Genomic DNA, 27,994 nt, shown 5'->3' with positions numbered 1-27,994 from the left:
CAGCGCGCCTGCGTGCCGGTGGCTGCGCATGCGCAGTGGCTGCTGTGGCCCTCGGCGGCCCTAAAGGGGACTTCAAGGAGACGGCGGCGACGCTGCTGAGGGCTTCCCCTGAGGGTCGGGGCTGCAGCCGTCATGCCGGGGATAGTGGAACTGCCTACTCTGGAGGAGCTGAAAGTGCAGGAGGTGAGGCTCGTCCGGAAGACAGGCACGCGGGGCATAGGGTTGCCGCTTTCCGGGCCTGGGCCCAGCGCTCAGAGGTGTCGCCTCAGAGGACGCTGGGTCCCGGATCCCTCCGTCCCCGCCCCCGGTTCCCCGCACCCCAGCGCAGACTGAGGCCGGGCCGTGAGCTCCACCGCCCCAGAAGTCTGCCCGCCGCGCACCGCCGCCCCCACCGCGACCTGCGTCTCCTTCCGTGAACAGGGGTGCTTTAGCTTAAGCATCAAGCAGGACCGCTTAGCTCACCCTGTCTGCCCTTCCTCAGACCTCTCTGCCCAGGGCTCGCGGCCGAGGCGGAGAGTCCCCTTAAAGTAGTGTCACAGCCGCGGAGCGCGTTGGAGCCGAGCTGGGAGGCCCCGGGACAATGAGAGTCGTGGGGAGGGCGCTCGCCCACAGCAGTGGCTGGATGCTTGGTAAGAGGACCAGGCGCAGCCTCCCGGTAGTCAGGGCTGGGTCTGTTCGCATCCCTACTTCGTACACGTGCACTGACGTGTAACCCCTGCTCTCCTCGAGTTTATAATCTGCTAGGGAGACAGGACGCTAATAACGAACTTAACATATGCGTGTATGAGCCAGAGCCTCCCAGGCAAACTGTAACGTGGGGGTTTCTGTGTGACAGATCCGAAGCAGGCCCTGAGAGTCAGAGAGGCTGGCCAAGGTCAGCCAGCTGGTCCGTGGTGGAGCTGGAAGGGGAACCCAGGTCTGGCTTAGCAACGAGTGTGCTCTGGGCAGAAGCGCAAAGCAGCCGCAGGCTGAGCAGAACCTGGGTATGGGGGGAGCCAGGTGCCGCTCAGGGTGATCTGGTGGCTCAGGGTGATCTGGTGTCGGGTAGCAGCAGGTGCTGAGACTGGCTGCTACCTTGTGCTGAGAGAGTTTGGAGGCAGCTTCCACGAGGCCGGACCGGGCAGTTTGGCCTTTGCCCCCTGAGAGTGAGGTGAAGGGTATTTTATTTTTGTTGGCTTGCTTGTTCATTTCTTTTTAAAAATTTATTTGTTTGAAAGGCAGAGTGACAGAAATAGATCCTCCATCCGCTGGTTCACTCCCCCAACAGCTGCAAACGCCAGGACGAAGCCACGAACCTGGAACTCCATCCGTGGGCAAGGGCCCACGTCCTTGGGCCGTCTTCAGCTGCTTTTCCAGGCCTGTGAGCAGGGAGCTGGATTGGAAGCTGCGCAGCTGGACTTGAGCTGGTGCTCTGCTATGGGAGGCCGCCTTGGTAGGCCGCAGCTTAACCTCCTGTGCCAAAGCGCTGGCCCCATGGTGCAGATTTTAAGGCAGAAGAGTGTCGTGGCAGGACTGAATAGTAGAAAGAACAGGCTGTGTTAAAGGAGAAGGAGTGCAAGATAAAAAATTACGTGCCAGAAGTTACATTCCAGGCACCATGTCCGGTGTTTTACCTTCATGACCTCATTGAATCTCTATGCCTGTGAGAAGGGCATGCAGATAAAGGAATCGCTTGCCGTGTTCAGGCACTCACAGGAAAGTGACATTTACTGGAAGTTAGCAGGAGGGTGCTGCCCAGAGCCAGCCTGCCTGTCTGTTGCCCCACCATGGAACTGAGTTAATCTTGAGTTGCTGTATTTTCTGTTAGGATTTTCATTTCGCTTAGCAAACCCTGAGGTTCTACTTCATGCAAGCGTTCTCTTAGGATAAACTTGTCTTTAGGGGTCACACAGTTGAATTGAGAAAGAAGGTAATGACATAAACAGCTAAAATGTAGACAGGGTATGATTAAACACCATGGAAGAGGGGCAGATGTGGTTTAAAAAGTAGGATTGGAGGTGGGTCTAACATCTAGGTCTCGTCTAGGTCTCGTTGTCCAGTCACCTTGGTGGGGCAGTGTTAGCATTTGCAGACACAGTTATTTTATTTGTAAATGAGGTGATCCCAGCCGGTAAAGCCTCTGAGGCTATAAAGGCAACAGAGGACATACCTGTTGGGCACAGTGTAAGGTGTGGTAAGTGGCTTTTGAAGAAGCGTTTATGGGCAGAGAAGGAGAGAAGAACTTTCTAGGCGTTGGGAGGATCTGAGCAGATAAGGGGATGGGGAAATGCAGGGCCCACAAATGGATGTGGGACCAGTGAAGGAGTGTTTTAAGAGAACAGCAAGGAATTGCTTTTGGAAGTGTGGGAGGAAAAGGCTTTGAATACCCAGTAAGAAATTTAGGCTTTATTTTGCTGGTAAAGCTAAATCCTTTGATGGTTTGTTTGCTGATTGGTTTTAAGAGCAGGGTAAAAGAATTGTCATCTAGGAAGATCACTTCAGTGACTCTGAAGACTAGAAGAGAGGAAAAGAAAACAGGAGGGGCTGGCAGAGTGCTGCGGTGGGTGAAGCTGCCGCCTGCAGTGCCAGCGTCCCATGGGAGCGCACGTTCGAGTCCCGGCTGCTCCATCTGATCCAGCTCCCTGCTAATGTGCCTGGGAAGGCAGCAGCAGATGGCCTAAGTCCTTGGGCCCCTGCACCCATGTGGCAGACCCACATGGAGCTCCAGATTCCTGGCCTTGGCCTGGTCCAGCTCTGGCTGTTGCAACCATTTGGGGAGTGAACCAGTGGATGTAAGGTATCTCTCTGTGTCTCTACTTGTAACTCTGCCTTTCAAATAAATATTTTTTTAAAAAAACAAAGCAAGAGATCAGTTTTGGCAGCTGTTAAAATAATTGAGCAGAATATATATATATATATATATATTTTTTTTTTTTTTTTTTTTTGACAGGCAGAGTTAGAGACAGAGAGAAAGGTCTTCCTTTTCCATTGGTTCAGCCCCCAGTGGCCGCTGCGGCCAGCACGCTGCGCCGATCCGAAGCCAGGAGCCAGGTGCTTCCCCTGGTCTCCCATGTGGGTGCAGAGCCCAAGGACTTGGGCTATCCTCCACTGCCCTCCCAGGCCACAGCAGAGAGCTGGATTGGAAGAGGAGCAACCGGGACAGAATCCAGCGCCCTGACCAGGACTAGAACCTGGGGTGCCGGCACCGCTGGCGGAGGATTAGCCTAGTGAGCCGCGGCGCCGGCTTTTTTTTTTTTTTTTTTTTAAGGTTTTTTTTATTTGAGAGTTAGAGTTACAGACAGAGGGAGAACCAGAGAAAGGTCTTCCACCTGCTGGTTCACTCCTCTAAATGGCTGGAATGGCCAGAGCTGAGCCGATCCGAAGCCAAGAACCAGGAACTTTTTTTTGGGTCTCCCATGTGGGTGTAGGAACCCAAGCACTTGGGCCATCTTCTGCTTTCCCAGGCCATAAGCAAAGAGCTGGGTCAGAGGAGGAGGAGCCGGGACACAAACCAGCACACATATGAGATGCTGGCGCCATAGGCAGAGGCTTAGCCTGCTACATACACCACAGTGCCGGACCCCTCATCTTTTCTTGCCTTTTATCTTACTGCTAACCTAGCTGTGAAGAATGTATAAAAATAAAATTATGGGATATTTTCACATTAAAATTCTGAATTTTACAAATTAACTCCAGTACTGTCTTAAAGCATAAGACACCGTAATAGACTAGATTGTATTCTAGAAATCCTCTGGGTCCGTTTCAGGAAATTGTGAATGCTGTATGTTGTATTCATAGGTTCAAGGAAGAGAAGCCTGAAAATGTCAGTCTTTCCTGGTGGAGAAAGCAACAACAGTAAAGCAAAGCCAGTTCAGTTTAGAAAGGCGCCTCCCTAACAGGACCATCCTGACAGCTCCACTCCAAGTACCAGGAGCAGGTGTCTTCCCAAAGTGCTCCAAAGTGCACTAAGAGGTGAGGTTGCCGACCCTCCTTGCTGGTCGTCTGTATTGTCTTGGAGGATTTGATCAGAGCAGAAAGAGAAGAGGAAGACATAAAAATATTACTATCAGGGAGAGAAAGTGTTTTTATTTGCAAATGATAGTTTTTCCAACAATCCTTTGAGTTTTGTGTCAGAACTCACAGAAGTTCACTGAGAAGGTTAGAGTATACAGTGTACAAGCCAGCAGTAAATAGTTTGAAATGCAACAGGGGAAGAATCCTAAATCTGAGGAATAAACAAGAAATGTGCAAGGTCCCTCCGTGAAGGAAATTATAATTTTGACAGAAGGACAAGAATGACCCGAGTTTGAATAAATGGAGGGAAACACTACATTCTGAATGAGTACGTGTCAGTTCAGTATCATCGCGCCGAGAACTGCTGTTTCTCCATTGCCTGCTACCTGTGCTTGACGCTGTTTGGAGTGCTTTGGTGTATCCAGAGTAAACCTTCCATGTAATTACCGCTTAATGCAGGGCAGTTGACATCTTTACTGCATCTCTGTGGGAAACAGAATGCCTGCCCTCTTGGAGCTTCTGGTGTAGACCTCATGAGTGCAGACTGCTGCTGGCTCGCCCATGGGATGATTAGGGAAGGGTTCTCTGGGGACAGGAAATCTGAGCAGCGACCCAGTACAGGTTGAGCATCCCTAATCCAGAAACCACGATTCCAGAATGCTCCAGAATCTGAAACCTTTTGTTCACTGACATGCCACAAGTAGAGAACTTCACAGCTAACATCATGCATGGGTCACAGTCAGAACACAGGCACACTGAAAAGATTGTGTGAAGAAGGTATTATATGAAACATGATGAATGTCATGTGTAGATGTGGAGCCCATCCTCAAGACATCCTGTTATGTACATGCACATACTCCAGAATCTGAAAGAATTCCCAAATCCAAACACTTCTGATCCCAAACATTTTAGAAAAGGGATGCTCAACCTATTTTATAAAAGTTTTCTGAATTGACATGTAACTAATTGTAACACATTGCAAGTTTTGAGAGAGGATGTTCATCTGAGAGGGTAGCCAAGATGGTTTTGCAAAGGAAGAATGAGGAAGATGGTTCTGTCTGATAACACAGTGGCCTGGTCAGTTACAGTATTAAAACATCGTGTATTGGGACAGAAAAACAGTACGTACGGGAAAGGGGCCCGCAGGACTCACTGCAGCAGCTCTCCGGGGGGAATCCCTTTTCTGCCAAGGGCCATTTGAATATTTATAATGTCATTTGCAGGCCACACAGAATGATCCACTTACAAATTAGCCTGCTGTAGCTTTATGGAATTTCAAGTCCCACCTGGGGTTGCCTTGGCAGAGACAGACCAAATGGTTTTGCGAGCTTCATGCCATACCTGGGCTGGATGTTGCCCACCCCTGCCTAGGCCCTGGACTAGCCACGGGTCCCCAAAATGAGTTCCTGTACTACACTGTTGCTTCCCAAGAAGATATGTGGGAATGCAAGTGAGAGAGACTGGTGGCGCTACAGGGATAGAAACCTGGGATCTGCTCTTAGTTGAAATTTTTTTTTAATTTTCAGATTTTCATATTAATAACTTTCTAGACTAGATATTCTGATTCCTTCCAATCTCACCTTCTTTGATTCTCTGGTCCTCTGGGAGTTTTTTAATCCTACTTTTTTTTTTGTAAAAGATTTATTTTTTTTATTTGAAAGAGTTACAGAGAGAGGTAGACAGAGGTCTTCCATCCGCTGGTTCACTCCCTAGATGGCCGCAACAGCTAGAGCTGCACCGATCAGGAGCCAGGAGCCTCTTCCAGGTTTCCCACATGAGTGCAGGGGCCCAAGGACTTGGGCCATCTTCCACTGCTTTCCCAGGCCATAGCAGAGAGCTGGACCGGAAGTGGAGCAGCTGGGTCTTGAACCGGCGCCCATATTGGATGCTGGCGCTTCAGGCCAGGGCGTTAACGTGCTGCGCCACAGCGCTGGCCCCAATCCTTCTGCTCTAATTACATTCCTGGAGCAGAAACCCAGTGAAAGCTCTGCTGAGTTGCTTCCTCCCACTCTGGCCGAGAAGCTGCATTCCTACTTTATAGAAAGATTGTTCCAGGGCTGCCATTTCTCCATCTCTAAAAATGGAGATGGTGACAGCAGCTAGTGAGGTTATTGTAAAAGAGAAGAAAATAATCCGTGTGAAAGGGCTTTGTGATCATTGAAGCACCGTAGATCGCACAGAATTATCGCGCCAGCCCCATCTTTAACTTTCTTGGTAAAGTCGCTCCCTTTGCATTGCCTCTATTTTGAGCAGCTTGAGGTCAAGTTGAAGAAGTGACGCAGTCTGCGATCTTTGTCCGTCGTTCCTTTTCTAGGTTAAAGTCAGTTCTTCGGTGCTTAAAGCTGCGGCCCATCACTATGGAGCTCAGTGTGACAAGCCCAACAAGGAGTTCATGCTCTGCCGCTGGGAGGAGAAAGACCCCAGGAGGTGTTTAGAGGAAGGCAAGCTGGTCAACAAGTGCGCTTTGGACTTCTTCAGGTAAGAGTCTCTCGGGGTCTGTGCCTGTCTGCCCGAAAGATCGCTGTCTTCTCACATGAGTAAGGGAACGTTTAGCTGATGGAAAGACAATCTTCAGTAGAAAGTGTGCAGGCCTTGAAGTCGTAGACCAAGGTAAGCGCTCAATAAATGATAGTAATTCTGGGTTTTATTTTTATTACATGGCAAGTTCCTTTGTCCCATGAGTCTAGGTTTCCACCCATCTCGGGGCCCAGAGACACAGTTCGGCACGGTGTTGGTCAGCAGCCAGGCACGGGGCTGTCGCCATCAGAACATACAACTGTGAGGAACAGAAAAGTGTGCTCAGAGTCCTGTAGGCCGCTGTGCTTGGTACGTTAGTAAAAAAATCCAGATTGTGCGATTGTAGAAAAATGTTTTCACAACTACATTTGTTAGAGCTTGATTAAAAGGGACAGAAACGGGCCAGCGCCGTGGCTCACTTGGTTAATCCTCCACCTGCGGTGCTGGCATCCCATATGCGCACTGGGTTCTAGTCCCGGTTGCTCCTCTTCCAGTCCAGCCCTCTGCTGTGGCCCGGGAGTGCAATGGAGGATGGCCCAGGTGCTTGGGCCCTGCACCCGCAAGGAAGACCAGGAGGAAGCACCTGGCTCCTGGCTTCGGATTGGTGCAGCGCCAGCTGTAGCATTCATTTGGGGAGTAAGGAAGACCTTTCTCTCTGTCTCTCCTTCTCACTGTCTGTAACTCTGCCTGTCAAATAAATAAATAATAATAAAAGGGACAGAAACCGAACTCCCAGAAAACTGGCTCTTGTAACTGTGAAGTCCAGAAAGAGGCCTGGCGTGGGACAGGGCTGGAGTCAGCATTTCGTAACTATGTGATGTTCTTTTGCCACTCTTCTTACAATCTCCTAGTTCTGCTTTTCCCTGTTGGCCTTGTTTTCGAAGAGACTCTCCCCTTGCGGTAGCAGAATTGGCCGCCAGTCACCCCAGGCTGCTCTTCTGCTTGCTTAGCAAGCCTAGACAAAGAGTGCTGTGTGTCTAGGAGCAGCAGCAGAAGCCCCCTGGCCGGCTGTCTTCCTGCGCTCGCTGTTGAACCACTTGTTCCTCGGAAGATCCAGTGCAGTGACTGGGCAGGCCTCAAGTGCGGAGTAGACGCAGTTTCATCCAAACCACGTTGCCGAGAGACAGGGAGGGGTTGTTCCCCAAAGGAAATGCAGAGGGCTCCTGTAGAAGAATAGGGAATGGCTGCTGGCCGGGCAGAAACCACAGCTGTCCGCTCTCGTGACGTCAGAGGAGAAAACGAAATACCTCGGCATAATAGCTGCGCTCTGTTTCTTGCTTCTGCTGTCTTTGTCCACATGCGGGGACATTTTTGTGGTGATAGTCATAGTATGTGTGTGTTTAAAATTCATTTTTCAGTTGGGGCTGTTGAAAACGTTCTTTCAAGTTGCTGTGTAGTCCTTATGGCCATTTTTAATGGCTATATACTATTCTGTCAATAGATAAAACCAACCTAAAAATGCCTTCCCGTTCTTGTTAATGAACATCATTGATGATTAAGTTTATTATTTTAGATAAATTGCAGTGATTACATGATTACATTTGTGTGTAGCTCTTTTTTATCTTTTAATTACTTTGGTATAAATTTCCCCACTGTAAGATTATTCTATAAAAGACTTGATTATTAATTATGACTCCAGATCTTTATTGCCTTTTTTTAAGTTCAGTCAATGTATGTTGTCCTCAGCACTGCATCCTGGTATGCATATTATTTAAATATTTAAATATCTGAAGATATAACATGGTCATTTTATTATGCTTGATTTTGCATTTATTTGATTGCTAGCTTCATTGTGTATGTTTATTTTAAGTTTTTTTCTTTTAAGATTTTTTAATTAATTAATTTATTTGAAAGCTACAGTTACAGAGGGGGAGAGGCAGAGAAAGAGAGAGAAAGATTGATTTTCCATCTGTTAGTTCACTTCCCAAATGGCTGTAAAGGCCAGGGCTGGGCCAGACCGAAGCCAGGAGCCAGAAGCTGCTTCTGAGTCTCCCATGTTGGGTGCAGGGTCCCAAGCCCTTGGGTCATCTTCCACTGCTTTCCCAGATGCATTAGCAGGGAGCTGGATCAAGAGCGTAGCAGCTGGGTCTCTAGTTGCTGCTCACATGGGCTGTGGACACTGCAGGCAACAGCTTTACCTGCTACACCAGAGCTCCAAACCCTAAATGCTTTATTTTTTAAGAGAGTATCAGCAAGGCATTTTATCGATGGCCCAGAGGTAGTATGGTTTAAGTGGAAAATGCTTGAATTTATTGTTTATTTTCATTTTTTATTTCAAAGGCAGAGAGAGAAAAATCTTCCATCCACTGGTTTATTCCCCAAATGTCTGCAACACCAAGGCTGGGCTAGGCCGAAGTCAGGAACCCCAAACTCTGCCCAGGTCTCCCATGTGGGTGGCAACCACCCAACCACTTGAGCCATTGCCTGCTGCCCCCAAGGTGCACATTAGTGGGAAGCAGAAAGTGAAGTTGGGACTTGAACCCAGAGACTCTGATATGGGATGTGGGTGTTCCAAGCCGTGTCTTAACTACCACACACCAGCACTGGGATTTGAGCTGCCTCTGTGAGAGGAATTTGTTGCTGTGTAAGGTGCTAGTTGCAGGCATTAGTAGATAACTGTCTATCAGGTGTGAGCAAGGGTTCAGTACAGGGATCTGCATGACTAGACTGCCACAGTATTTTGGAGGAATATAAAACTCCTGTTGGAGACAATAGCTTCCTGCCATAATGATTCTCCAGTAGAGGTTAGGGCAGGTGCACGTTAAGATTAGAACGCCTGGGCGGGTACCTAGGACACTGGCAGCATTGGTGGACTCCGAGGAGGGGAACTGAGTGGCTGGAGGGCAGGACTGGAAGGCAGATTTTTCACTCTGAAAGTCTGCCTTCCTGAGACATGCTAACTAGCATGCAGGTGTTGAGAGCACAGCCAGATGCCTGGAGTATGGCAGGTAGAATCTTCATCCTTATTATTCTGCTGGCGGGGAGGGGCTCTGGATTTCTTCCGCTGCTACACGTATGGCTGTTACATAAAATCATGGTGGTTTGGCCTTGTCTGAGTTTGCAAGCGAGGTTGCCTAATAAGAGAATGGTGGTTTCACAACATAACTAAAGCCTTTGTCCCTTTTATACATAAAAGTTGTATTTTCTCCAGCCATTTTTCATGGCCCAAAAATCAACTACATGCAACCTGCTTCTTAACAGAGAGCACCAAGTAGAATTGAACTTCCTGCTTGTTAGCAAGGACTAATCTCTACTGCATGCTAACTGCGTGGAGACCACACACATTCAAGGAGCGCTGAGAAGCCCTGGTATCTGCTTTTTAGTTTGTGTGTTTGCTGTTTCTGGTTCTGTCCCGTCCTCTGCCGTTGTCTGTCCCTTTACTTTCCTGCAGTATTCCCATTGCTCCCTGTGCCTCCTTGCCTTCTAAGTGTGTTGGCAGATTCTCTTTAGAGCCAGATCGAAAGAAAAGAATAGGGGCTTGTGCTGTGGTGCAGGGGGTTAAGCTGCCATATCCCGAGTGCTAGCTTTGAATCTCGGGTGCTCCACTACCAGTCCAGCTTCCCACCTGGGAAAGCAGCAGATGATGGCCAAGTGCCTCAGCCCCTGCCACCCATCTGGGAGACGCAGATGTGGTTCCTAGCTCCTGGCTTCAGCCTTGCCCAGCTCTGGCCTTTGCAGCCATTTGAAGAGTAAACCAGCAGATGGATGAAATCTCTCTCCCTCTCTCCCTCCCCCCATCACTCTGTCTTTCAAATAACTACAAATAATAAATGGGTCCAATTGAGGAGTTCCTCACAGAGTGATCGTGAGTCTTAAGCCACTGTGTTTCCTTTTTGCTGCATAAAGGCATCGGGTTTTGCTCCTCACAGATCTCTTGTTTTTACTTACTGGTTTTCCTCTTCAAAGTTTTGAAGTTGTCTTGTGAAGTAAGAGTATTTACTCCCATACCTTTTAGAAAGCAGGCCTATGTTGGGGCTGGTGCTGTGGTGTAGTAGGTTAAGCCTCTGCCTGTGGTGCCAGCAACCCTTATGGGCACTGGTTCAAGTCCTGGCTGCTCCACTTCCTATCCAGCTCTCTGCAAAGGCCTGGGAAAGCAGTGGAAGATGGCCCAAGTGCTTGGGCCCCTGCATCCACATAGGAGACCCAGAAGAAGCTCCTGGCTTCGGATCGGCCCAGCTTCAGATGTTGTGGCCATTTGGGGTGTGAACCAGCAGATGGAAGACCTCTCTCTTTGTCTGTAACTCTGCCTCTCAAATAATTAAATAAATCTTAAAGAGAAAATGGTCTATGTGTTTGAGACCTGTACCTGCTTTTTCTCCACCTTTCTGTATTTCATTGTTTTGTAGAGTCCACAACCTAACCTCACCCTCCTTTTCAGGCAGATAAAGCGCCACTGTGCTGAGCCTTTTACAGAGTATTGGACCTGCATCGATTATTCCAACCTGCAGTTGTTCCGTCACTGTCGCAAGCAGCAGGCCAAGTTTGACGAGTGTGTGCTGGACAAGCTGGGTTGGGTGCGGCCGGACCTGGGAGAACTGTCAAAGGTAAGGAGGCTCCTGCAGGTCTCGCCCTCTGAGGCGCGGGTGAGGTGATGGCAGAGAGTGGCCGGCAAGGCGGCAGTGAGAACAGGCATAACGTGAGCAACACGAACTCCCAAACGGATCGCCTAGGAGGAGGTGATTATACACAGCCAGGCGGGAGTACTTTCAGTGGGAGGAGTCCTCGAGGGGGTTCCAGCACGGGCAGACCTGATTCTAGTCAAAGTCAGAAGGAGTAGAGGAGGGCGGGCAGAGAGTCAGTGCAGCACCGGTGGTCGGCCCCATCTCTGAGGCTATCCTAGAACTCAGGTTCAATGGCGAAATAGGGTCAGGGTTGCAAAAAAGAAAGTCCTGCCTGGAGGTACAAGGTGTGTTTTCCTACTGTGTTTCCTGCCTTACTCGTGATACCGTCTGTTGAAATATCAGAGCTGGAAACCTGCATGCTTATTTCCAACTCTGTACTCTTTAAGATTTATTAATTTGAAAGGGAGGGAGGGACAGATTGATTGATTGATTGATTCCATCCACTGGTTCACTCCCCAAATGGCCACTTCAGCCTGGGCTGGGTCAGAATGAAGCCAAGATCTTGGAACTTCATCATTGTCTACTACTTGGGTGTCAGGGACGCAGGTACTTGGGCCATCTTCTATCTCCCCAGGTGCATTAGCAGGGAGCTGGATCAGAAGTGGAGCAGCCGGGGCTTGACCCAGGACTCCTTTGGGATGCCGGTGTCATAGTCAGTGGCTTAGCCCGCTACACTTCAATGCCTGTAGATCAGCGTCTCCTAATGCGGTTTTTGAGTCCTCTCACTGGCTCCTCCTTTTATTCCTGGAGAGGAGTTCTTCACGTGCAGTGTAGGAATTCTGGGAGGGGAGGGTGGGTCACCACAGTTTTTGGAAGACAGCACATGCTCTGAAATTGAAGAATTTAGGATAAAATCCTGTCTTCATTATGAGCGATCTGTGTGCAAACATCACTTTCTTGTTAAATGCCTTGTAAGGACGCCCCGTTGCTCCTGAGCTAAAGCGTCTTCTCCGTATCACGGCGTGCAGGGCCTCTTACGTCGTGACCGTTCCTGCTCAGCCTCACAGCCCTCCATTCCCGGGGGGCAGCACGGGTAGCAGGGCGTGGGGGAAACTCGGGTCGGAATGGAGACAGTGGATTTGAATCTTAATCCCACTAGTTAATTGCTATGGGATCTTGATCAAATTGCTTAGTACTCCCCCCACCACCACCTCATCTACGTAAGGCAGCCAGGAAGCCCTGCTTTCCTGTGAGGATTCCGACAGAGTTCACGGGACTCTGCAGCCCAGGGCCCGGCACGGGTCCGCAGTGAGTGTTCGTGGCCTTCCCTTTGCAGGCAGCATCCCAGGGCTGTGGGCGTGGAGCAGTGACCGGCTGACGTAGCTAGTTTGGTGTCTGATTATTTTTTTGTATCTGGAACGATTGTCTTTTCTCATTTCTGACTCATGAAAGGAGAACTAAGAAGTCCTGAAAGCCGGCGCCGCGGCTCACTAGGCTAATCCTCCACCTTGCGGCGCCGGCACACCGGGTTCTAGTCCCGGTCGGGGCGCCGGATTCTGTCCCGGTTGCCCCTCTTCCAGGCCAGCTCTCTGCTATGGCCAGGGAGTGCAGTGGAGGATGGCCCAGGTGCTTGGGCCCTGCACCCCATGGGAGACCAGGAAAAGCACCTGGATCCTGGCTCCTGCCATCGGATCAGCACGGTGCGCCGGCTGCAGCGGCGGCCATTGGAGGGTGAACCAACGGCAAAGGAAGACCTTTCTCTCTCTGTCTCTCTCTCTCACTGTCCACTCTGCCTGTCAAAAATTAAAAAAAAAAAAAGTCCTGAAAAAAGCATATTTACTCGTGAATCTTTGTGTTAATATTTAAAAAAGCCGTGCACCACAGAAAAGCATTGCTGTCTTTTTTTTTTTTTTTTTAAAGATTTTATTTATTTATTTGAGAGAGTTACACACAGTGAGAAGGAGAGACACAGAGAGAGGTCTTCCCTCCGCTGGTTCACTCCCCAAATGGCCACAATGGCTAGAGCTGTGCCAATCAGGAGCCAGGAGCTTCCTCTGGGTCTCCTATGAGGGTGCAGGGGCTCAAGCACATGGACCATCCTCCACTGCTTTCCCAGGCCATAGCAGAGAGCTGGATCAGAAGTGGAGCAGCTGGGACTCAAACTGGTGCCCGTATGGAATGCTGGCACCGCAGACGGAGGATTAACCCACTCTGCCACAGCACTGGCCCCATTGCTATCTTAACTCTTCAAAAGACTTAGCAGTTTCAGTTATCCTTGAACTCCGCGCCCAGTGTCTCTCTAGAGAGGTGGGAGGAGCTGAGAAAGCCTTTCTTTCCACCGCCTCCCCTTTCGCTTGTAGCTTCCACCCAGCGCCCTCTCCCCCCTCCCACCCCGTGTTGGCTTGGTGAATTCCTGCCGGGGTCCCAGCGCGGTCGTCCCCTCCGCTGAAGCCGAAGCTGCTGACCTGCCTGGGCAGCACTGTTCTCTCTCGCTGCCAGCCCCAGCTTCCTCATAATCATAAAGCAGTCCATGGAGCGCAGACGCCTCAGTGCTGCGTGTGCAGAATCCCTCGTTCCGGCAGCTTGGTGAGCTCCAAGTCCCATTTTACAGATGGGCTAGCACACGGAGCAGACTGCTCCCGGTCGTTCCCGCAGTCGGTGGGGTGAGCACTGTCTGCCCTATTCTCTGGGGTGGTGCAGAAGAGGCGGTTGCTTGATTCTTTTTTCTTCAGAAGTTGTCATTTGAGGGAGTCCTTGATTCCTCTAGATTCGGGAAACTGTTTTACATTGATTTCATTTATTTATTATTATTATTTTTTAATATTTTGACAGGCAGAGTGGACAGTGAGAGAGAGACAGAGAGAAAGGTCTTCCTTTGCCGTTGGTTCACCCTCCAATGGCTGCTACGGCCGGCGCGCTGCGGCCGGCACACCGCGCTGATCTGAAGGCAGGAGCCAGGTACTTATCCTGGTCTCCCATGGGGTGCAGGGCCCAAGCACTTGGGCCATCCTCCACTGCACTCCCGGGCCACAGCAGAGAGCTGGACTGGAAGAGGGGCAACCGGGACAGAATCCGGTGCCCTGAGCGGGACTAGAACCCGGTGTGCCAGTGCTGCAAGGCGGAGGATTAGCCTAGTGAGCCGCGGCGCCGGCCTACATTTATTTCAGAAATACGTTGAATTCCTTAGAGAAGCTTCAGATCCCAGTGGGAGGCATTCGAGATTACTTTGTGAATCGGTAAGGAACCAGCAGTCATGTGTGGTTCCGGCCAGGAGCCGGGAAAACTGGTTTGAAAGCAAGCAGACGAAGCGCTGTGGACTTGAAGACTTGGGTTCCAGCTCTGACACTGCCGGGCATCTTTCTCTTGGGCACGTCAGCCTGGCCCTCGTGGGTGAGCTGGAGATACACCTGCCCCGCAGGGTGCTCGCAGGGCTTGTGTGATGGGTTTGTGCAAGCTCTGTGGACAGTGCACGGGTTCTGAATTTGTGTCTGGGAAGATCAGCCCGATGCTGTGACTCGGCCTGGCTAGGACAGCAGAGGGCTCTCAGCACGGCCGCCACCCTCTGTGAACTGAGCCTGCCTCCTTGTTGCTGAGAGGACAACCTGCTGCCTCCCCGCTGAGGCTGCTGTCACCTCAGGGGATGACTGCAGATATCTCCCGTCTGTTGGACTGCAGTGCTTCACTCCCTGGCCGGGCCTGTGGGCTCAGCTCCCCAGTTCTGGCCTTGCCTCTCTCCAGGCTAGCGCTGGGGCCTACACCCAGGTTGCGTTTACTTCCCTGCTTCATCGGCACCTGTTGCCATCAGGTTAAATGGACACATCTGGGTATTGCTCAGGCCCCTTTGTCACACGGTGCTGTCGGCCAGTCTGAGTGGTGTTTAGAAGCACGGGCTTGGTTGTCCTCCTGCTGTGGGCCAGGTGGCCTCAGTGGACCTCTGCACAGGACCTCGTAGCGTGCTTGGCTAGGCGCTGGTTGAGGCCTCCGTCACCCTTCGCTCCTCGTGCAGCCGTTGCGTCCACCATTCTCAAGGTGCTATTCATCCACGTGCACGGTTTGGTTCCTCCCTAATTTCCCTGGTTGACTCCTGCTCATCTCAAGAGTAAGCTAACGTTCAGGGTGGGTTAGATGTGCAGTCCTGGCCCCCACGGGTGCGTCTCCCATCCTCCTTTTGGGAAGCCCGGGACACAGCAATCGGGAGGAGTTAGCTGATGTTGCCCTCACTGCCCTGTGAGCCGCTCGGGGACGGGGTGTGCTCCCTTCTGCGTGTCTCGTGTCTGCCGTTTGGAAGTGTCCATTCAGGCGTTAGCTGTTCTCTGTAATGTGCTGGGGCGGCGGGAGCGGAGGAGACAGCGGGAGGCATGTGTGTGGTCCTGGAGGACGCCAACCCAGCTCTCAACTCTGCTTCCTCACCCTGCCCAGGTCACGAAAGTGAAGACAGATCGACCTTTACCAGAGAATCCGTATCACTCGAGACCACGGCCGGAGCCCAACCCCGAGATAGAGGGAGACCTGAAGCCTGCCAGACACGGCAGCCGCCTTTTTTTCTGGAGCATGTGAAGAGGGGTCCCTGGCCCAGCCTCAGGCATGCGCCCAGACAGCGACTGATGAAAACGCCCATGCCATGCGCATCGACCGATAGTGTGTTCTTTCCGGGATCACAAACATTAACAAAAAAGTTAATTTATGTGACTTGGCAGTTATTCTATACCATTTCCTGTCCATTAAAAATTTTAAAGGAAACAGTTGTATTTTATTATGTTTTTTGTAACCTTTTGGCCTTTAAAGACGACTTCCCCCTCGCTGCTGCTGTTTGGGGCCCCGTCGGTCTGTGCTCTCACCCTGCTGGGAGTGGGCACTCAGCGGTGTGCCGGGGAGCGCCACCAGCCCACGGAGAGGTGGGAAGGCCTTGTTACCCGAGACAGCTCCTTGGGCATGTCTGCATTCACACTTCTCAAAACAAACGTTAAAAAATATTTAAGTTACAGAGAGAGAGCTCCCATCTGCTGATTCACTCTTCAAATGCCTACAGTGCCTGGGCCGGGCTCACAGCCTGGAGCGGGGGATGCAAGTCTCCCATGTGGGGGTGGCAGCGCCACCATTGCTGCCTCCCACACTGGCGGGAAGGTAGAGGACTCCAGCCCAGCTGTGGTGTAGGATGTGGTCGTCTTAACTGCCAAGTGTAACACCCACTGCCTGTGCCCACACCCACTCCCTGTGCCCACACCTTGGAAGTCTCAATTCTCTTCCCATCCAACATTTCAAGCCAGTTAAGTTCCCCAGGGTCGCGCGAGGGAAGCGTGCAGGAGAGAAGTGAAGAAACATCTGAGCCTGTGACGGCACAGGAGGGGCTCCTGGCCAGGTCTCATGCGGCCCCGCTCCGTTTCTGAAAGAACCGAGCTTCCCCCACTTCCCCCTGATGGCCCATCCTCGAGCGTTAGAACCCAGATGTTTTTCCTGATAGACGAGGGAGGTGGAGGCTGAGCTCCCAGCTCCAAAGCCAGGAAGTCGGGAGGTCTGAGTGTCAATTCCAACCTTGGGTGTGTTCCTTAACCTCTTGTGAGAGGTTGAAGCTAAGGACAAACCAAAGGGTACATGCTTATCTGCCTCCTGGGCAGGTTAAAGCCACAAGTGTTTATAAAGCTCTGCTTCAAAGCACCATTATGTCATTTTCCCCCCCTTCCAGTCAATGCCTTTTCACTACTAGGCTATTTCCTCTGCCTCTGACGGGACTCTCTACTCTGGGTTGTGGCTTTAAATCATGCATGACCCCACAGAAGTCCACTCCACTCTCGGGGCCTTGCTATCCTTCCCAGAGCCCTGAACAGTTACCCGGTTGGACCAGAGTCTTTGAAATGGCCTTCCAACCCTTTTTCTGGACGTCTCACTGGAAACACTGCTGGTGCAGGGTCTGTTGCCTGAAATGTTAGGACCATTGGCCACGCCCTCCTCCCCACTCCACACTGACCCTGCAGTTGAAAGCCTTTTCAGTGAGACTGACTCCCACCTGTTCTACCAGAGTCCGTTGCCAGCCATCTTTGCCTCAAATTCTCTAATGAAGACAACGATTTTGAGCAGCTGAGGGCCTCTTAGTAGACAAGCACAAGTCCTCTGATGAGTAAAGTGTGAACCCGGCTGTGTGTGGGTGCTGATGGTACCCCCAAGCCCCGCACTGCTTCCCGGCTCCCTTTTGCCCTGGCATTGATGACAAATCCTCCAGCACTGTGCTGAGTGCCTTAGGTATGTCAGTGCCTGGAGCCCTGGGGAGGGGACTGGCCCTTGTCGTCCCCATCTCCCAGAGGAAGGAAGCAGAGCTTGGGGAGCCGTTAAGGAGCCCCAGTCTCATGCGTGAGAAGCGGTAGATCAGGGAAGCACGCCAAGATTGATTCGATGGCCACACATATCCTCCCAGCTGTCAGCGGGTCTTAGCTTTGGATACATGCAGGAGTCACCTGAAGTCCTTTCAAAATAGAGTCGTGGATCCCATAGCCAGAGACTGGTTGAATTGCTCTGTGGTGTGGCCCCAGGCATGGAGCTTCTGGGAGCTCCAGGGGAGACCAGCGTGTAGGCCCATGGGTTGAATGTGTGCAGATCAGAAGGTTCCGGGCCTGTCAGTAATTACAGAGTACGTGGCCAAGCTGAGATTTAATCCAAATACATCGGTTCCAAAGCCCATAAGCTTACTGTAGACAGATTACACGAATCACCTGCAGAGCTCATTGAGCCGACGGTTTTGATTCAGTAGGTTGGAGGTAGGACCTGAGATTTCTTTTTCAAAATAAACTCCTAATTTAAAAAGTTTAAAAATGACAAAATGAAAGTACACCCACACTCAGCTTCCGCTGTTATTAACATCTCATATTAGTATATTATAAGCCAGCCACATCCAGTTTCCCCCCGTTCCTTTCAGTTCAAATTCCCTCTCTCCCACCCTCCCCTCCCAGCCTCTAGTAACCCCTATTCTGTGTTCAGATTTTTTAATCTTCCACACGAGAGAGAATGTGATATTTTCTCTCTGTGTCTGGCTTCTTTCTTTTTCTTTTTCTTTCTTTTTTTTTTTTTGTTTAAAGATTTATTTATTTTTACTTGAAGGTCATAGAGAGAGAAGCAGAGGCAGAGAGAGAGAGAGTTCTTCCATCTGCTGGTTCACTCCCCAGATGGCCGCAGTGGCCAGAGCTGCGCCGATCCAAAAACCAGGAACCAGGAGCTTCTTCTGTGTCTCCCACATGGGTGCAGGGGCCCATGGCCTTGGGCCATCTTCTACTGCTCTCCTAGGCCATAGCAGAGAGCTGGATTGGAAGAGGAGCAGCCGAGTCTGAAACCGGCGCCCCATATGGGATGCCGGCACTACAGGCGGCGGCTTTACCCGCTACACCACGGCGCCGGCCCCATGGCTCATTTCATTCCTCCAGTCTCATCCATTTTGCTGCAGATGACAGGATTTCATTCTTTGTGGCTGAATAGTATTCCATTGTGTCTGTATACCACATTTTCTGTATCCTTCCATTTGATGGACACCTTGGCTGGTTGTACATCTTGGCTGTGGAGAACAGCGCTAGAATACACATGGTGGAACAGTGATTTCGTGTCTTCTGGGTACGTACCCAGGAGGGGGATTGCTGGATCATATGGCAGGGCTGTTTCTCAGCTTTATTTTTTTAAAGATTTATTTATTTATTTGAAAGACAGAGAGTTACAGAGAGGCAGAGGGAGGTCTTCCATCCACTGGCTCACTCCCCAAATGTCTGCAATGGCTAGGCTTGGGCCAAGCTGAAGCCAGGAGCCAGGAGTTTCTTCCAGGTCTCCCACGTGGGTATCAGGGGCCCAAGCACTGCTTTCCCAGATGCATTAGCAGGGAGCTAGATCGGAAGTGGAGCAGCCGGGACTCAAACTGGCACACCAGTGCTGCAGGCAGAGGCGGAACCCGCTCCGCCACAACACTGGCCCCTATTTCTCACCTTTGAAGAACTCTCCACAGTGCTCTCTGCAGTGGCTACACCAATTTACATCCCAACAGTGTACAGCGTTCCCCTCTCTCTGCCCCCTCACTGCGTGTGTTGCTGTCTTTTTGGATAACAGCCATTCTAACAGGGGCGAGGCATTTTGATTTGCATTTCCCTGATGGCTAGCGATATGGAGCATTTTTTCATATATTTAGGTATAGAAGGAACACACATCAAAATTATGAAGGCTGTACGTGACAAATGCACAGCCAATATCATACTGAATGGGGAAAGCCAAAAGCATTTCCTTTCTGATCCAGAACATGACAAGGGCCTGGGATTTCTGGCGAGCTTCTTGTTGCTAAGGCTGCAGGTGGAGGGACCACAGTGCTGGTCTGAGCGCAGGGTCTGTGTGTCCCACCTATGTCCCTGCGGCGTCGGGCGCTGGTTGCTCCCCTCTTTCAATTAAAGCACCACATCCTGGACTGGTAGTGGCCTCCAATTCAATTCTAGGATGTTTTAACTTTTGCTCAAGTTGGACAGTGGTTCTGGCCTTCCCTCTTCCCACTTTGCCTCGAATTTCTTGAACAAAGAACCTCGCTCTCGGCTTTCCTGTCCTCCTGATGGAATCACAGAACATCATAGCCTTCTCGGACAGGAGGGTCTATGGAATGACAGATAATGTCTTGAGCCGCTCACAGCCAACGCACGTCTCAATGTCAGTAGGTAAAAGGTCACAGGACAATCTGGAATGCGCTAGGGCGAAGGATCCCTCCACAGAGCTTCAAATAACAGGCAGAAAATCTCCCACCGGGTTGGCTTGAGAATAATGAGACTAATTGGTTACATCCCCAAAGGAAGTGTATCTGTGTGCTGTGCTCCGCCAAGCCCGTTCCTGTCTTCCCTATCAGAGCCAGCCCTATCTCCATCCTTCCAAGTGTCAAAACACCAGACGCAGTTTTGGCTCCTTCCGCTCGTCTCTCTCCAAGCTCCGATCCCACCCCAAGTCCTGCTGAGTTTCTTCTAGAATCGCTCACATTGGCGACTTCTGCCTTTATCACACGGCCCCCGCCTAGGCTGTTTTCACTCCCTGTGCCTGGATTATTAAAACTATTTCCCAGTCGGTCTCCTATGGTGATCCCCTCCCCCAGGCCAACTTCCAACTTTGCTGCCCCGGGACCTCTGATGCTCAGGGACTTCCAGTGGCTCCCAAATGGCCACTAACTCAAGCCCAAATCCTTCCTGATCCTGCCCCGTGAACTCTGGCCCTGGCCTAGCCTCCTTCCCCCACTCCCCCACCCTCTTGCTTCTTCTTACGTAACCTACACACTGCAAATCGCCATCCCTCAAGGGCGCTTTGCAATTTCTCTATTTGCTGAGGTCGTCCTCTGGCTGGGGAGGAATCACTCTCCCATCTCCGCCTGCTGAGGCAAGACAACCCGTCCCTCAAGGCCAACGGAGTGCCGTCCGCCCGGAAGTAGCCCCTTCCTACAGCCACAAGTGGTCTTTCCTGCCCTTTGTTCCCATGACACGGTGTAGCGTGATGGCTGAGCACAGGAGTTCTGGGATGGGACTGTTTGAGTTTGAATCCAGACTCTGTCGTTTAGAAGCTGTGTGACCCTAGGCAGTTATATCACCTTTTTGTGCCTGCACAAAGGCAGGGAGGTGGCTGGAGACACTATGGCACCCACCTTCCAGAGAGAAAAAGAAAGATTTATTTATTTATTTGAAAGGCAGAGTTACAGAGGGCTCTCCCCTCTCTAGGGGGAGGAGACGGAGATCTTCCATCGCTGGTTCACTCCCCAAATGGCCACAACAGCCACAAGCTTCCTCCAGGTCCCCTGTGTGGGTGCAGGGCCCAAGCACTTGGACCATCTTCCACTGCTTTCCCAGGCACATTAGCAGGGAGCTGGATCAGAAGTGGAACAGCTGGGACTTGAACTGGTGCCCAAATGGGATGCCAGTGCTGCAGGCTGGGGCTTTAACCCCCTGAGCTACAGCGCCAGCCCCTGGTACCCACCTTCTTCGATCACTATAGTTACTCGCTGAACCATACAAATGAATTGGGTAGTCCAGAGCTGACGATTGGTAGCATTGTTGCAAGATTCCCTTTGAGTAACACCTGTCCCGGCCCGGGTGTGTCTTAGTTGCCTGGTCTCAGTGCTCGAGTGAGCAAGACTTCTGTCTTTGGGCCGGCGCCGTGGCTCACTCGGCTAATCCTCCGCCTTGTGGCGCCGGCACACCGGGTTCTAGTCCCGGTCAGGGCACCGGATTCTTTCCCGGTTGCCCCTCTTCCAGGCCATCTCTCTGCTGTGGCCCAGGAGTGCAGTGGAGGATGGCCCAAGTGCTTGGGCTCTGCACCCCATGGGAGACCAGAATAAGCACCTAGCTCCTGGCATCGGATCAGCGTGGTGTGCCGGCCGCAGTGCGCCGGCCGCGGCGGCCATTGGAGGGTGAACCAACAGCAAAGGAAGACCTTTCTCTCTCTCTCTCTCTCTCTCACTGTCCACTCTGCCTGCCAAAAAAAAAAAAAAAAAAAAAGACTCTGTCTTCTTCATACTTCTCTCTCCTGGTTCCCAGGTACATGACACACAAACAAATTACTTGGGTGGAGAATATTTAATTCTATGGGGTTAAATGGCCTTCTGTGTAGTTATCCAATCCCAGCCCTGGGCATCATAAAGGGTGCATTCCCAGGCCCTGAAATGGACCATGGTGCACTTGACAGTTGCTTCAGTTTGGGGTTGTGACATCTTTGGGTGCCTTGATCGTTTGTCAGCCATAGCACCTGTGGTTTGTTCTCAGATACTGACATTTGCAGATTCCTTTACTTGTAAAGAGACAAGGGCCGAGCAAGAGCCTCCAGCCTCCTGCCTCGCAGAGGAGCGGGCACGCAGGCGCGCAGGCGAAGCTTGTCCAGGTCCCACAGCCATGCTCTTATCTTTCAAAGTCTCCAGCAGTTCTCAGCCTTGGTGCACACTGGCATCCCCTGAGGTCCTTGAGATGCTGACGTCTGGATCTGACACCCAGAGTTTCGGAGCAGAGGCTTGGAGGATGTAGAGATTTTGTAATAAGTAGCATCACTCATGCCTGTTTATACTTATGGGCACTTGGTTCAGTGGGAGAAACGGGAAAGTAGTCACAGCTAGAGCGGTGGTAATTCATTCATTCAGGCATGCATGCATTCATTCAGCCCATGCTTGATGGCCTACTATGTGCTCGTCATCGTTCTAGGCTTGAGTACTGGACAAAGCCCATAGGGGCCCTGTTCTCCTGGGGTGGAGGCAATGAGCAGGCCAACACAGAAATCGGGGGTGTGAGGGTGGGGTGGAGTGGGCTCTGAGGGGGAATGAAGCAGCCTGCTATGAGAGCCGACAGCTGGCAGGTGAACGTCTGCAGGAGAGGCCGTGGGAGTCTCGGAGGACGGGGAGGGGAGGAAGGAGCTGGCTGGTGAAAGAGTCATTGGATCAGCGTGCCAGTCTGAGGGCACTGGCGGAGCCAAGCCCAGAGCAGGCAGGAATGGAGAGGGAAGCGGTGTGACTGGGTGTGCGGGTCCCACGCGGCTGCCTTCCTCCTGACGGGGACCTCTCCCACCATTCGTGTCTTCACAGCTTGACAGAGCAAGCCCAAACACCTCAGTGGGACAGGCCAGGGCTCCCTGGGGTCAGTGCCATGGTCCTCTGGCTCCATCTACCACCACCGTCCCTCCTCCATCAACACCAAACTCCTGTGTGAGCCGTCTCGGCTCCTGCATCTTTCCTCTGCCCAGAAGGTCTCCCCCAGCCTCTTCTTGGTGAATCTGCCCCTCAAGACTCAGCTTGGGGCTGGCGCTCTGGCACAGCCGGTTAGTGCCCTGGCCTGAAGCGCCGACATCCCATATGGGTGCCGGTTCGAGACCCAGCTGCTCCTCTTCTGATACAGCTCTCTGCTATGGCCTGGGAAAGCAGTAGAAGATGGCCCAAGGCCTTGGGCCCCTGCACCCACGTGGGAGACCCAGAGGAAGCTCCTGGCTCCTGGCTTCAGATTGGCACAGCTCTGGCCGTTGTGGCCAACTGGGAAGTGAACCAGCAGATGGAAGACCTCTCTCTCTCTCTCTCTCTCTGTAACTCTGACTTTCAAATAAATAAAATAAATCTTTAAAAAAGATTTTTAAAAAGATTTTTTAAAAGACTCAGCTCAAATTCGCTCTCTCTTGTGACACGTCCCTCTCCTCCCCCACCATCCCTTGAGCGTCCCTCCTCCTACACGACAGCCTTGGTTGGCCCCTGTGTGTCCTGCACGGAACGGCGGCTGACACTGGTCCATGCTTGGTAATTTGTGGTCCTGCGAATGCCACACAGCCACCCACTCTGCCAACAGTCCAGGCTACACCCAGCAAACACAGGTGTTTCCTGTGGAAGGTGGGCTCGCAGGGGCCTCCACCTTGAGGACGAACACCCCAGAAGGAAAAAGGGACCCCTCAGCCTTTTTGCTGGTGTTTTCAAAACAAACCAAAAACCCAGAGATCACTGTGACCACCCCGGTCTGCACACGGAGGGGCAGAAGGATAAAAGGCCAAATTAGGCGATGTAGTGAGAAATATCATTGCTGTCAGTGTGCCTTGGTTGGAGGGTGGAATGCAAATTAAGCCAGCACGCGTGCCCTTTCTGGAAGCCTTGTTTTCCATCAGCGCTGATGGAAGAGTTGACAGCAAAAAGAAACTGATCATGGCATTGCCTTCACTTGCCTCTGTGGGAACTGAGGCTTCCTGGGGTGTGTCGGTGGTTTGATTTCAAGGCGCCATTCATTGGTTCCTCTGATTGTCTGCTGACCGTGGTCTTTTGTGAGGGTCTCAGGTCCTCAGTGGGGGAACTCAAACCACAGAACCTTCCATGGAAATCCTTTAGCATCTTCCCTTCCATGTCAGAGTGATGGGCAAGTGGACAGGGAGGAGGAGGAGGAGGAAGCTGGGTGCCGAGCAGCCTGTTCTTTGGCCTTGATATGTGGCCTTGGCCAAGCCACTCGTGTCCCCGAGTCAGTCTCCTTAGCTTTGCAATAAGGGTTCGGACAAGGATGGTATCTAAGCTTTTTTCCAGGTCAAGAATTACATGAAGCACATTTTCCATCAGCCGCATTGTGGGGGCGATGGTAGAATTTTGACGGTTTTCTTAAGTGGGCCTGATCACCTGGGCAGTTCATTCTAGAAATTTCATTAAAATGAGAAGGACATTTTGGCCTCTTGTTTTATCTTATTATTTTTTTTGGCTGAGTTTTTGTTTTAAAGTGACTATTTGAAAGGCAGACGGAGATAAAGAGATGCACCGAGGTCTCCAACAGCTGGGGCTCAGCCAGGCGAAAGTCAGGGGCCAAGCCCTCAACCCAGGTCTCCTGTGTGGGTGGTGGGGACCCAGTCACTGGAGCCATCCTAGGGTGTGTGTTACCAGGAAGCTGGAGGCAGAGTCAGGACTCGAATCCAGGCTCTCTGACATGGGATGCGGGTGTCCCAACACGCAGCTTAACTGTTAGTCAAAATACCCACTCCTGTGCCTTTGTTTCCAAGGATTTATTTTATTTATTTATTTATTATTTTTTTTTTTGACAGGCAGAGTGGACAGTGAGAGAGAGAGACAGAGAGAAAGGTCTTCCTTTGCCGTTGGTTCACCCTCCAATGGCCGCCACAGCCGGTGCGCTGCGGCCGGCGCACCGCGCTGATCCGATGGCAGGAGCCAGGAGCCAGGTGCTTTTCCTGGTCTCCCATGGGGTGCAGGGCCCAAGCACCTGGGCCATCCTCCACTGCACTCCCTGGCCACAGCAGAGAGCTGGCCTGGAAGAGGGGCAACCGGGACAGAATCCGGCGCCCCGACCGGGACTAGAACCCGGTGTGCCGGCGCCGCTAGGCGGAGGATTAGCCTAGTGAGCCGCGGCGCCGGCCATTTTATTTATTTGAAAGAGTTGCAGCCGGCGCCACGGCTCACTAGGCTAATTCTCCACCTTGCGGCGTAGGCACACCAGGTTCTAGCCCCAGTCGGGGCGCCGGATTCTGTCCCGGTTGCCCCTCTTCCAGGCCAGCTCTCTGCTGTGGCCCAGGAGGGCAGTGGAGGATAGCCCAAGTGCTTGGGCCCTGCACCCGCATGGGAGACCAGGAAAAAGCACCTAGCTCCTGGCTTCGGATCAGCGCCATGTGCCCGCAGCGCGCCGGCCGCAGCGGCCATTGGAGGGTGAACCAACAGCAAAGGAAGACCTTTCTCTCTGTCTCTCTCTCTCTCTCTCTCTCTCTCTCTCTGTCCACTCTGCCTGTCAAAAATAAAAATAAATTAAAAAAAGAAAGAGTTGCAGAGAGAGGTAGAGAACCATCTGCTGGTTCAATCCCCAAATGGCTGGAGCTGCACCGATCCGAAGCCAGGAACCAGGAACTTCTTCTGAGTCTCCCATGCGGGTGCAGGGGCCCGTGGACTTGGGTCATCTTCTACTGCTTTCCCAGACCATAGCAGAGAGCTGGATCGGAAGAGGAACAGCCGGGACTAGAACTGGTGCCCATATGGATGCCGGCGCTTCAGGCCAGGGCTTTAACCTGCTGCCCCATAGCGCCGGCCCTGCCTTTATTTTAAATATATCACCCACACTGACGTTTGAAGGACAAGTTATGGAACAGAGTCAGGGATTTCATCATCCACGTTCCTCCTGAGAAATTGTTTCCTGTAACTTTACTATCACTTGAGGTTGGGTTTGTTGGAGGATTATTATGAAGGTTTGGTCTTAAAAGTCAAAGGGGTGGTGCTATAGCACAGCGGATTCAGCCTTGGCCTGCAGTGTGGCATCCCCTATGGGCACCAGTTCCAGTCCCGGCTGCTCCTCTTCTGATCCAGCCCTCTGCTATGGCCTGGGAAGGCAGCAGAAGACGGCCCAAGGCCCTGGGCTCCTACACCCACGTGGGAGACTTGGCGGGGGCTCCTGGCTTCAGCCTGGCCAATCCCTGGTCATTGTGGCCATTTGGAGAGATGTAAGATCTCTCTGTCTGTCTGTCCTCTTCCTATCAAATAAATGGCTGAATCTTTGGGCAAAAAAAAAAAAAAAAAAAAAAAGTCAAAGGGGAAACCTTTGGGAGATCAGTGCCAAGTCCAGCCCGAGTCTCTCTGCCTTCTTGGACTCTGGCTGTCTAAGCTGGAGGCTGGTGCCCTGTGGAGGGCTGGATCAGGAAGGTTTACCTGCACCAGTGGGGAGAGGCACTGGGCGAGGGGCCCTGAGAAGATTCTAGAGAAGCTCTGGGCACCAGCAACTGAAAAAGGCAGCAATGGGATCAGAAACTTGGATGACTGGGTAAGGAAAAGGTGGTGTGTATCACACGACGGCGTGTTACTCAGCCATAAAGAACGGAGTCCTGCCATTGGCGGGGGGGGGGGGGGGGACTGACAGCCAGCTACAGAAGGACAAACAGCACTGTCCTCTCATCTTCTCAGATGGGGAGGGGACAGGGAGGTTGGGTCCTGAGTACAGAACACAGTTAAGGAGAAGTAGCGCGTTCTGGTGTCTTGCGGTGGAGCCATTGGAGTTCCAATAACGTACTGTATGCCATGTAACGAACTGGGAGAGCAGAGCTGGTAGGCTCCAAACCGAAAGAAAATAAGGAGATGCAAATGCTGTGGAAATACTGCACAGTACCCCATAAAAAGGTTAACAAGTTAATGATGGGCTAATAAAAATTTTAAATTAAAAATATAGACATCTATAACAACTTGAGATAAAACTGAATATGAAATGGGTGATGCACTGATGCATTTGGCTGCATCTATCAAAATAGCAGGTGTGTGTACCATGGCACACCTACAACAACCTATACTGCCCAAGTGCGCATTCAAGTGTGTTAGGATGTTGTGCAAGGGTTTCGTCCAACTGTTGTTTGCCGTGACTGCAGCACGTGGCTGTGTTACAACAGAGCCGTGCGGTAGGGTTCCCGGGCAGCTGCCCGTGGCACTGCAGTGACTCCCTCGGCTCACGTGGGGACTGTCTGACCGGCCCGGTTCCCGGGGTGTCCGCTGGCTGGCTGCTGCCTCCCTCCCTAGCCGTGCGTCTCTCAAGGCAGGGATTATGTGTGTGTTTCACTCTCGGTAGACGCCGAATCAAATCCCAGCAGACTGCTCCTAAACACTGTGCTCCCAAACACGTTGCTGCTCCCTGAGTTGACATCTTGGAGTCTGTGAATCGAGTGCCTGGTAGGGGAGGCCTGGGGAGGGGCAGGAGAGAGAAGGGACGGTGAAGGGCCTTGCCCAAGGCCACACAGCTCTAAGCTTCCTGGGTAAACATGGTTCCTGGCTGCTCCATCTGGGGATGAATGGGATGGCTCAGCTCTCTGGGAACTTGAGAAACACATAAGGAGGGGCCGATGCTGTGGTATAGTGGGTAAAGCGGCCACCTGCAGTGCCTGCAGTGCCGGCATCCCATATGGGCGCTGGTTTGCGTCCCGGCTGTTCCACTTCTGATCCAGCTCTCTGCTGTGACCTGGGAAAGCAGTAGAAGATGGCCCAAGTGCTTTGGGCCCCTGCACCCGCATGGGAGACCCGGAAGAAGCTCCTGGCTCCTGGCTTTGGATAGGTGCAGTTTCAGCCATTGCAGCCCTCTAGGGAGTGAACCAGCGGATGGAAGACCTCTCTCTCTGCCTTTGCCTCTCTGTAATTCTGCCTTTCAAATAAATAAATAAATAAATAAATAAATAAATAAATAAATAAATAAATAAATCTTAAACAACAAAACACACAGGGCTTCTCTGAGGTTGAGTTTCCTTCTCTGAGAGGTGGGGGGGGGCAGTTCTGTTGATTCTGTAACAAGCTGATTGCACACTGCCTGGCACCAAATCGTTGTGGCCCCCTCAAGATGACAGGTGCACCAGCGATGCAGAGACCAGCCAGGCAGGAGTGTCTGGGCCAGGGGAGAAGTGCTGACAGCACACGGTGGTCCAGCCGCCCGTGCCTGAACCGGGCCCCAGCACCACGAGTTGTGAGTCAGTGC

General features: G+C 51.8%; 1 protein-coding gene across 4 annotated transcripts; it reads left to right on the top strand.

Annotated features, from left to right (window-relative positions):
- Window positions 1-24: 24 nt before the first annotated feature.
- Window positions 25-15,812, top strand: NDUFA8 (NADH:ubiquinone oxidoreductase subunit A8). 4 transcript variants are annotated; one of them, XM_089302007.1, is made up of 5 exons: window positions 25-183; window positions 3,778-3,951; window positions 6,308-6,471; window positions 10,889-11,054; window positions 15,492-15,812. In XM_089302007.1, the coding sequence occupies exons 3-5, from the start codon at window positions 6,386-6,388 to the stop codon at window positions 15,627-15,629; spliced, it is 390 nt and encodes a 129-aa protein (XP_089158133.1). In that variant the 5' UTR covers window positions 25-183; window positions 3,778-3,951; window positions 6,308-6,385; the 3' UTR covers window positions 15,630-15,812. The 4 variants fall into 4 exon arrangements, with proteins under 4 accessions (XP_089158133.1, XP_051698138.1, XP_089158147.1 ...); XM_089302014.1 differs by lacking the exon at window positions 25-183 and adding an exon at window positions 1,218-1,432; XM_051842178.3 differs by lacking the exon at window positions 3,778-3,951.
- Window positions 15,813-27,994: the final 12,182 nt, after the last annotated feature.

Source organism: Oryctolagus cuniculus, chromosome 1 (assembly GCF_051225735.1).
Source record: "Oryctolagus cuniculus isolate XC-2025 breed Fujian yellow rabbit chromosome 1, ASM5122573v1, whole genome shotgun sequence".
Taxonomy (NCBI): Eukaryota; Metazoa; Chordata; class Mammalia; order Lagomorpha; family Leporidae; genus Oryctolagus; species Oryctolagus cuniculus.
Note: the sequence above shows the minus strand (reverse complement) of the source record. Positions and strands in the feature narration are given on the sequence as shown.

Excerpts from the sequence above, each read along its gene's own strand:
- NDUFA8 (XM_051842178.3), top strand. The coding sequence starts at position 133 with ATGCCGGGGATAGTGGAACTGCCTACTCTGGAGGAGCTGAAAGTGCAG. Across the intron at positions 6,472-10,888 it reads TGCGCTTTGGACTTCTTCAG|GCAGATAAAGCGCCACTGTG; the intron begins GTAAGAGTCTCT and ends CCTCCTTTTCAG. Across the intron at positions 11,055-15,491 it reads ACCTGGGAGAACTGTCAAAG|GTCACGAAAGTGAAGACAGA; the intron begins GTAAGGAGGCTC and ends CACCCTGCCCAG.